This window comes from Littorina saxatilis, linkage group LG9, assembly GCF_037325665.1.
Source record: "Littorina saxatilis isolate snail1 linkage group LG9, US_GU_Lsax_2.0, whole genome shotgun sequence".
NCBI lineage: Eukaryota > Metazoa > Mollusca > Gastropoda > Littorinimorpha > Littorinidae > Littorina > Littorina saxatilis.
Genome location: NC_090253.1, coordinates 18654624 through 18665256, shown reverse-complemented (window position 1 = coordinate 18665256; position 10633 = coordinate 18654624). Strand labels below are relative to the sequence as shown.

Genomic DNA, 10633 nt, shown 5'->3' with positions numbered 1-10633 from the left:
ACAATTTTTGTTCTGTGAAAGCAGGGTCTTTAACAAGGAGAGTTCTTAAATACACTGTCCTTCCCCTTTAGAAGAAGGTAGATTTACAAAGGTTATGAGAAGGTTATCTAATAAAGCAGCGTCTTAAAAAGGGAAAAAGTCTTAAATGCATTAGTATTCCCATTGAGTCACTGAAAATGAACTGCTGGCAGTGTAAACCATATAACTGTCGATGTTTTTCTGGTATGTGTTTTTGTTCTGGATGTTTTAAGATTATTTCTGACACTAAAGAATTTGAATATGTATAATGATATCTATGTGTGGGTGCGTGTTTGTGTGTGTGGATGCAAGTGTGTGTGTGTGTGTGTGTGTGTGTGTGTGTGTGTGTGTGTGTGTGTGTGTGTGTGTGTGTGTGTGTGTGAAAGACAGATTTTTGACGAGAATATCTATGTGTACCTGCGTCGGATACGTTGCACTAAAGCCTGTCCTTAATTTGGCGAAGTTGGCTATAAGAAGCTTTAATACTGAGTTTTTTGTTAAAAGACTTCGCGAAGTCGACTTCGGGCTCAATTAAGGACGGGCTCCTGCAGGTTCTAGGCACAGCAGAAAGAATCTCACCAGGAACAAAGATGCCTTGGACACTGATAATCTCAACACAATATTAATCTTATAACACTGATAATCTCCCCACACTGTTAATCTCAACACTCACTTACATGACTATGACACGGACAATATCACAACACATATACACGACTATAACACTGATAACTTACCACACACATACGTGGCTATGACACTGATATTTTCAACAAGGCGACTTCCATAAAACCTTTTGCCCATGGAATTTATTATCTTTATTTTTTACAATTTCAACTGTTTCTCACTGTAAGAATTAAGTCGTTTAATATTGATCAACGTTTTAAAATTTGTTATAGCTTTAATTATGTTCATTTTCATTTAAAGGTCAGAGGTTTGGAGAAGGGTTTTGGACAGGATTGTGAAAACGAAAGCATCAGCTTTCATTACTAAGAGAAATGTTGCTGTCTTGTTATTTTTCGATTGCAGGATGGAGGGACTTCATGACACTGAGAGCAGCTTGTGGTGTTGTCCTTAGAGAAATGTTGCTGTCTTGTTATTTTCTGTTTGCAGGATGGGGGGGACTTCATGACACTGAGAGCAGCTTGTGGTGTTGTCCTTAGAGAAATCTTGCTGTCTTGTTATTTTCCGTTTGCAGGATGGGGGGACTTCATGACACTAAGGGCAGCTTGTGGTGTTGGCTTGAGAGAAATGTTGCTGTCTTGTTATTTTCCGTTTGCAGGATGGGGGGACTTCATGACACTAAGGGCAGCTTGTGGTGTTGGCTTGAGAGAAATGTTGCTGTCTTGTTATTTTCCGTTTGCTGCAGGATGGGGGGACTTCATGACACTAAGGGCAGCTTGTGGTGTTGGCCTAATATAAATGTTGCTGTCTTGTTATCTTCCGTTCAACCGTTTGCAGGATGGAGGGACTTCATGACACTAGGGGCAGCTTGTGGTGTTGGCCTGATAGAAATGTTGCTGTCTTGTTATCTTCCGTTCAACCGTTTGCAGGATGGAGGGACTTCATGACACTAAGGGCAGCTTGTGGTGTTGGCCTGATAGAAATGTTGCTGTCTTGTTATCTTCCGTTGAACCGTGTGCAGGATGGAGGGACTTCATGACACCAGGGGCAGCTTTTGGTGTTGGCCTGATAGAAATGTTGCTGTCTTGTTATCTTCCGTTGAACCGTGTGCAGGATGGAGGGACTTCGTGACACTAGGGGCAGCTCGTGGTGTTAGCCTTGACCTGGCCGCTGCAGCAGCTCTGTGACGTCATGTCGTAAAGCACAGTCTTGCAGCAACCGTGTGTCGTGAAGTCGTAAGGCTCGGTTTTGCAGCAGCGCTGTGTTGTGAAATTGTAGGGCTTGACACCACAGCAGCGGTGTGTCCTGTAGTTGTATGATTCAGCCCCACAGCAGGAATGCCATGTTCCGCCTGGCTTCACCAGGCTTTGACAGCAGCTGTGGGAGGTATAGTTGTACGACTGAGTGCCACTGCAGCAGCTGTTTGTCATGTAGTTGTACGGCGCAGCCCCACAGCAGGAATGCAATGCTCCGCCTGGCTTGATCTGGCTTTGACAGCAGCTGTGGGACGTATAGTTGTACGACTGAGTGCCACAGCAAGCAAGGTTAGTTCCTCCTGGCACGACTTGGTCACTGCAGCAGCTTTGCGTTGTGTAGTTGTACGACTGAGTGCCACAACAACCATGGTTGGTTCCTCCTGACACGACTTGGAAACTGCAGCAGCTTTGCGACGTTGTGTTGTAGACTTGACCTCCGCAGCAACGTTGTGTGCCGTAGTCATAAGGCTGACTGCCACAGCAATAGTGATTGGCCCCCCCGGGCTTGACCTGGCCTTCGCAGCACGTGTGGGTCAGGAAGCTGTATGTCTGGTTTCCACAGCAACGGTGGTACGTTCCTCCCGGCAAGACGCTCTGCTTTTCGCAGCAGGTGTGAGTCCTGGAATCGTAGGCCTGTTTTCGGCAACAACGGTAATCTTTTCCTCCCGGTAGAGTTTTCCCGCTGCAACAGGTGTGGGTGAGTTGGCTGTATACCCTCTTGCCGCAGCAGCCATGGTTCGTTCCTCCAGGTAGGACTCTACTTAAGCAGCAGTTGCTGGTCGTTTTGTTGAAGATTCGAGTCCCGCAGCATCCGTCTGTTTTGGAGTTGTAGACTCGGTCCCCGCAACAAGCGTAATAGTATCCACCGGTCTTGAGCTTTCCTCCACAGCACTTGTGTGTGGAATGGCGGAAGGCGCGCGTTCCCCCGCAACACCCCCCGCCAGCGGGATTGTAGGATTGACTGCCACAGCAACGATGAACGAACGCATACGGTCCTGCCGGGCTTACTTTCCCTAAACAGCATAACTGTGTGCGGTAGTCGTACGGCTTGGCCCCACAGCAACGGTGATGTCCACCCAACGGCTGAACCTTGTCCTCGCAGCAGCTTTCATTTCTGGAGTCGTATGTTTTGTTCGCGCAGCATCTAAAATAGGACCCCCCTTGCTTTACGTTGCCATAGCAACAGGTCTGATTTCTGTAGTTGTAAGTCTTGTTTCCGCAGCATGCTCGGTACGGTCCGCCTTTTTTGATCTGGCCTAGACAGCACACACGTTTTAGGCTGTTGTACGTCTCATTGCCGCAGCACTGGTGATGGAACCCCCCTGACAGAAGCTTCCCACTGCAGCATGTGTGCTCACGTTTGCTGTACATTGTTTTAGTCTCCGTTCCGCAGCAGCCGCTTTTGGAGTACTTGTAGGCGTGGTTTCCGCAGCAACCCCAGAAGCGCCATGAACCAGCCAACCTGACGTAACCGTTGCAGCATCTGTGTGTCTGGGAGTTGTAAGTCTGGTTCCCGCAACAGTAATGATCCTCCCCGCCCTTGACGACCTGTCCGTAGCAGCAGTCATGCGACCACCAACTGAAGGTCTGGTTCCCGCAGCATCCGTAGTTTTTTCCACCTGGAAGAATGACGCCATCGCAACATGTGTGGGTTAAGCTTGAAGAGACCTGGCCGCCGCAACATATCTGCGTCTTGTAATTGTACGACTGGTTGCCACAGCAACCGTAGGTTTTCCCACCCGGGACTACAGTGCCGTTGCAGCAGCTGTGTGTCGTGGATTTGTAAACCTTGGTTCCACAGCAGCGGGCGAACCTTGATCTTCCTTTCACGACCTCGCCGCTGCAACATTTATGATTGTAGGCCCGGAAGGGTTTGGTCCCACAGCAGTCGTACCCGACTCCTCCTTTTTGGACCTGGGCGCTGCAACAGGTTTGCCTCTGGATGTTGTAGGTCTGGTTACCACAGCAACCGTACTGGTCTCCACCCGATAAGACCGTGCCGTTGCAACAGCTTTGGTTCTTGTGGTTGTACAGTAGAGCTCCGTTGCAACAACGTTCCTGTGTGTCATTGTTGTAGACCTGGTTTCCACAGCAGCTGTGTGTTGTCTGGTTGTAGACTTGTGACCCACATGAAGCACCTGCAGACACAACAATAATATCCGTGCGTCATGCTTGGCCTGTTTACTATTCAAGAGAGAAACACGGTTGCTTTTGCTTGCTTACAATCCATCGTCCTTAAAACAGACTTCTTCCCTAACGCTACTCTTACACTTTGCCGAATTTCCCTTGCGAATAGAAATTTTCCAATAGTTCGCAATGATCGGGACATGGGTCGCAAGTCATTCGTAAATGTTCTTAACCATAGCAACATGTTCCTAATATTCGCAAGGAAGTCATATTTTTCAACTTTTTCGCAACGTACTGGTAAGTATTCGGAAGACATTCGTAATCATTGCAATGTATTCGCAACGCTCGCAAGGCATTCGCAACCATTCGTTATGTTTGTCTTACACTGTCCCGCATATTCTTGCGAATATGAACATGTTGTATTCAGCACAAAAAAAGAGACGAATGAACAGGAAAAATATTGACCATTCGAAGCCTTACGAGTCCTTGCGAATGTCTTACGAATGGTTGTGAGTGCTTGCGAATGTCTACCGATCATTGCGAATGCATACGAATCCTTTTCCACATTTCTTGCGAATTTCTTGCGAATATCTTACGATTGGTTGCGAATGCTTACGAATGTGTACCGATCATTGCGAATGCCTTGCGAGCGCTACGAATACCTTTACGATGATTAGGAATGGCTTGCAAATACTTACGAGCACGTTGCGAAAAAAATGAAGAATATGCCTTCCTTGCAAATATTAGGAGCATGTTGATAGTCTAACACAGACACAAAAGCCATAGGTAAACAAAAATATCTAAGACTAAGGGTAAAAAACAAGGTATAGTATGTACACACAAAGGACAATACTGATCCAATTGTTCGGTCTAGGACAGTTAACACACACTCATAAAACCAATCAATCTGCAGACCACAAATATTTAAAACCAAGAAACCACCGGTCGGCGTTACCCTCGCGTGACTAATTTTTATTCGCAACAAGAGACGAATGGTGGCAAATGGTTAAGAACAAGAAATTCGTATATGGATTTGTAAACATTCGCAATGATCGGTAGAAATTCGCAAGCACTCGCAACCATTCGTAAGACATTCGCAAGGATTCGTAAGGCTGCGAATTTTCAATATTTGTTCCTGTCCATTCGTCTTTTTTTTCTAAATACAACATGTTCATATTTGCAAGGATATTCGGCACAGTGTAAGACAGGCATTACAGACGTATTATTTAAATATAAAGTCGACTGTGTTAGGTAAAGGTCAACATGCATAATCCCTGGTTTAATGAAGGGAGAGGTTGCAGACAGCTAGATCCCATATCTCCTTATTTGTTTATTTTGTGTGCTGAAATATTTTCATTCATGAAACCTTCACCGTGTTTCGTGGGTCGTGGACGACCCAGAGCCTCACAAAATCGTCTTTATCTCTGACACTATTTGGAGTTTTTAATTGAGACTTCATGTAATCTACTATTATCATACGACCTTCATATTGCCCAACTTTTCAAAGATTATCTTTGCAAACAAACAAATAAACGATGACGTAATTTGAACTACACAGTCCGGATGATGTGGGTCGTGGACGACCTATATGGAAGTACGTAAGGAAATTTACGCTGTTTATCCTGATTCAGATGGCGTGGGTCGTGTACGACCCATACTCCGCAAAGATAGTGCAAAACGTTTATTCAGATGGCGTGGGTCGTGTACGACCCATACTCCGCAAAGATAGTGCAAAACGTTTATTCCCATTACGTTGAATCCTTCTTTGGAAAGTATGGGTCGTACACGACCCACATCATCCGGTTTGTGTCGTCCAAAGTGTGATCCGGTGAAGGTTAAGGAAAAAAAATTAAAGCAATTTTTTGTGACACAGACTTTAATATGTCACAATTCGCAGACGACACTTAATTATTTCAAAGTGGTGATATGGAGACGTTTAAGGAAACAATGAATATATGAAATGATTTCGGAAATAAATCAGGGTTGAGAATGAATATTGAAAAGACAGCAATTGTTTAGTTAGGATGTAATGCAAATAGTGATGTACCGCGTGCGCGTGTTTGTGTGTGTGTGTGTGCACATATGTTTGTATGTGTGTGTGGGTGTGTGTGTGTGTGTTGTGTGAGTATGAGAGTGCACGTTGATATAAATCATCTTTTTCAGAGGATAAGTGATATTTGACACTGTATTGAATTATGACACACCATGTCTTGACTAAAGATTAATTGTTAGAATTTAAAGGCACAGTAAGCCTCCCGTAAACCATCACAGATACGGTCAGGCTTTTACACACAGTACAAACACCCTTTCATTTAAACACTCACCGATTGAGAACATCCTAGGTGCCCTCCGTAAAGAGCGAACAATTTTCAAAGAATTTATTTTTGCGTGGTTTATCTTACCCCTGAGCCATCGTGAACCCGTGTGATCCAGTTTCCCTTTTTCACAATGTAGTCGTCAGTTAGTCATTTGAATGCGACTCGATGTGAGCTTATATACAATAGCACGTTTTTATGCACGAAACAAACGGCTGTGGTTCACAAGAACTCTAGCGATGGCTTTTGACTGTTGAGAGGAACGGCGATATGCATAAACCGTCGTCTGCTACGACCCTTGCGTGACCCTGCTTCCGGGCTTTTCTTTTTTCAAACTTTCACAACTTCGAATTGTACTGATCTTGTCTTGATGAAAAAAGAATTCTTTTGTAGGAATGTTTGTGTAACAAGCTGTCAATTTATTATTTAGATGTTAAAAGTTAGGTCCAGCGCAAAAACGCACCACGGTCCAAAAACATTCTGATAATAATCGATCCGGCTATGGCCAGTTTACATCGATAGAATAAGACCCGAAGGGAAGTAACTCATTTTTGACCTGAGTTCAGGATGGGTCCAAAAAGTGTTCGAAACAATCTGCAAAATTAATTCTTTAAAAATTGCTCGCTCTTTACGTAGGGCACCTAGGATGTTCCCGTTTGGTGAGCGTTCAAATGGAAGGGTGTTTGTACTGTGTGTAAAAGCCTGACAGTATCTGTGATGGTTTACGGGAGGTTTACTGTCCGGGCGTGATTTCCGGTATTGAATATTCATAACAGCTGTCCAGCACCAAAACGAGGCGCCATTGTTGTAGAGGACCAAGTCCACAAAAATAAATTCTTTGGAAATTTCTCACGCTCGACAGAAAGCAGCCAGGATGTTCCCGTTCGGTGAGCGTTCAAATGGAAGTATGCTTGTACTGTATGTAGACGCTCGGGGAGCTCTGTGATGGTTTACGGGAGGCTTACTGTGCCTTTAATGTTTTTGTGCAATATCGTGTTGTAAGTGTGAGGCAGGCCAAAAGACACATTTCTGTTTTGAAAAGACAGGAAAAAACCTATTCGTTCATGTTCTTGTTCTTGTTCCTACTACTACCTACCGCTGCTACTGCTGCTGCTCCACCCTCTCCTCCTACTACTAGCACCACTACTACCACTACTACCACTAGCACCGCTTCTACCACTAGCACCACTACTACCAATAGCACGCTTTTACTACTAGCACCACTACTACTGCTGCTGCTCCAGCTCCTCCTCCTACTGCTACTACTAGCACCACCACTACTACCAGCACCACTACTACTAATAGCACCACTACTATTACCAGCACCACAACTACCACTAGCACCACTTCTACTATAAGGATCACTACTACTATACTAGCACCACTCTACTGCTCCACCTACTGCTTCATACTGCTAATACTAGTACCACTACTATCACTGACCTAGTACAAGTTGCACATGGAGGACCACATACAGTATGATTGTGTTCATGTTCCTCCTACTACTACCACCGCTGCTCTACCTCCTCCTCCTACTGCGTCTACTACTACTACTCAGGGGCGGATCAGTTCATTTTATGGGGGGGGTTTCCAAAAGTATATTGTGAAGATATGGGTGTGAAGGCGCGAAGCGCCGAGCCGACGGCGCGAAGCGCCTAGCTTGCTAGGGGGGTCCGGGGGCATGCCCCCCCGGAAAATTTTGAAAAAAAGGATGCAAAATGGTGCAAGCTGGTGCATTCTGAGGATGATCATTACCAGTTCCAGGCAGCAGATTTTGTCACTGATTAATACCCACAAAATTGAAACTCAACCCAAAAAAACACACAAAAATATTTTTATTTTTTGGCTGGGGGGGGGGTTTCCGGAAACCCCAGAAACCCCCCCTCGTCCGCCCCTGCTACTAGCACCACCACTACTACTAGCACCACCACTACTACCAGCACCACTACTACTACTAGCACCACTACTATTACCAGCACCACTACTACTAATAGCACCACTACTACTAATAGCACCACTACTAATTATAGCACCACTACTCACTAGCACCACCACTACTACTAGCACCACTGCTACTACTAGCACCACCACTACTACCAGCACCACTACTACTAATAGCACCACTACTACTACTAGCACCACTACTATTACCAGCACCACTACTACTAATAGCACCACTACTACTAATAGCACCACTACTACTAATAGCACCACTACTACTTATAGCACCACTACTTCTAATAGCACCACTACTTCTAATAGCACCACTACTACTACTGACCTAGTACAAGTTGCACGTGGAGGATCACACACAGCAGAGCTGTCAGTGCAAACATCTTCCCGTCGGGCATTCTCCTGAAAAAGAAAGAACATTGTGCCATGAAATACTGTGTTAAAGTGACAAGAGAGAGAGAGAGAGAGAGAGAGAGAGAGAGAGAGAGAGAGAGAGAGAGAGAGAGAGAGAAATGCTCCGGAATATAAAGAAAGAGAGAGCGAGACAGACAGAGAGAGAGAGAAAGAGATCGAGACACCTAATCTTACAACCTGTCCCTGATACAGACGCACATTACAGAAGAAGAAAAAATCGTATTTTCTTATACAACACTACAAAAGGGGAAAAACAGTTCAATCATACAATATATAAGTGTAAGAAATGCAACACAGTTGCTTTATACGCATTGCATATAATATATGGAAATCCAAAACAACTTATGACAAAAGGAAAAAAAAATCGGCATACACTTGCATTACAAATAATATTTGTTTTGGGGAGGAATTGGTTTGTTAAAAGAGAGAGAGAGAGAGAGAGAGACATCTTGAACACGCGGCCAGGCCTTGAGACCGATCGATTCAAGGGGGGCAATCTCAGTCATCTGAAAGAGAGAAATCCAAACGCAATCAGCCTTGTTCGATTTTATGGGCTTGGACGATAGAGAAAAATAAGAAAAGCAAAAGCTGGAGTCCAGTCTGGACGAAACTGCTATCAAGAACGCAGAATTGATTTTTTCTGAGTGGTTTTTTTTAGCCGTAAGCGCCATTTCTCATTTCGAATGTCTCATAACTGCTGGCGGCTGCAGTGAAACAAACAAAGGGGCCTCACTCTGGAAGAGTTTCCTGCTCCGATAAACATGGCGCTTACGGCTAAAAAAAACTCAGAAAAAAATCAATTCTGCGTTCTTGATAGCAGTTTCGTCCAGACTGGACTCCAGCTTTTGCATTTCTTATTTTTCTCTATCGTCCAAGCCCATAAAATCGAACAAGGCGGATTGCGTTTGGATTTCCCTCTTTCAGATGACTGAGATTGCCCCCCTTGAATCGATCGGTCTCAAGGCCAGTTACACGGTACTGGCCGCGTGTTCAAGATGGAGAGAGAGAGAGAGAGAGAGAGAGAGAGAGAGAGAGAGAGAGAGAGGGTCCTTTCCTGTCGAGGAACCAGCATATGCACAGTAGAACATTTGACATTGACTCAAAACACCAAACCAGGGTAATGAATGAGCGCTAAACAAAATTCTATACAATATACGTACTTTCAAATCAGAGATTGTCTGTTTTAATCAATTGAATTCTCGAAATAATCGGTTATCTTTCTTAGACCTGGCTGATGTCACGAAATGGTCAGACTTACCAGCCGGGAGTCAAAAAGTCCTCGTCCGACGAAGCAGAATGTTGAGCGATGTTCCTATCAAGCCTTGATCGGATCCGACTCCTCTGGTCTGATTGAAGTTCCTTCTAAGCGCACGCTGCTGCTAATGTTGATAAGCAGTTTTATGTACTTTTTTTTATCGTGCAATCAAATATCCCCTTCTTTATATTTTACGTCAATTCACCTACTTGATTAGTTCGTTGTGTGGTGGAAATCTACTTTTATTATTCTGTAATCACATACAAAAAAGCTTGCTACCACAATAGCAATATGAGAAGACTCGCATGAATGCAATATTGTCAGCAGATTTCGAGCTTAGATTGAAAAAACACACAACAGGATTTGATGGTTAAAGATGCTCTGTCGTTTAACTTTTTTTTAACCCAAATCTGAACGATGTCTTTGTCATAATAATGTGTTATTCAGGCTTTAATTTTTAAATTCAATTTTATTCTCAACTCATTGTCTCCCAGTATCTTGTCCAAAGAAAGAGATGTATTAGATCAGCTATTGTAACTAGACAGGGCTATAGGAGAAACACAGAACCATGATAAACAGGGAGCACGCACTGGGCTCTTCAAAATGAACACATTAATTTGATACACACATTAATTACACTTTTTCAGTCACGTACGCACCGTAAACTTTCA

General features: G+C 44.2%; 1 protein-coding gene across 1 annotated transcript; it reads right to left on the bottom strand.

Annotated features, from left to right (window-relative positions):
- Positions 1-809: 809 nt before the first annotated feature.
- Positions 810-10068, bottom strand: LOC138975510 (Kruppel-like factor 18). Its single transcript, XM_070348214.1, has 3 exons — positions 9966-10068; positions 8622-8695; positions 810-4036 (listed from the first exon to the last, which is right to left on the bottom strand). Exons 2-3 carry the CDS (start codon positions 8689-8691, stop codon positions 1776-1778), a joined length of 2331 nt encoding a protein of 776 aa, XP_070204315.1. The 5' UTR covers positions 8692-8695; positions 9966-10068; the 3' UTR covers positions 810-1775.
- Between the last annotated feature and the right edge of the window lie 565 nt (positions 10069-10633).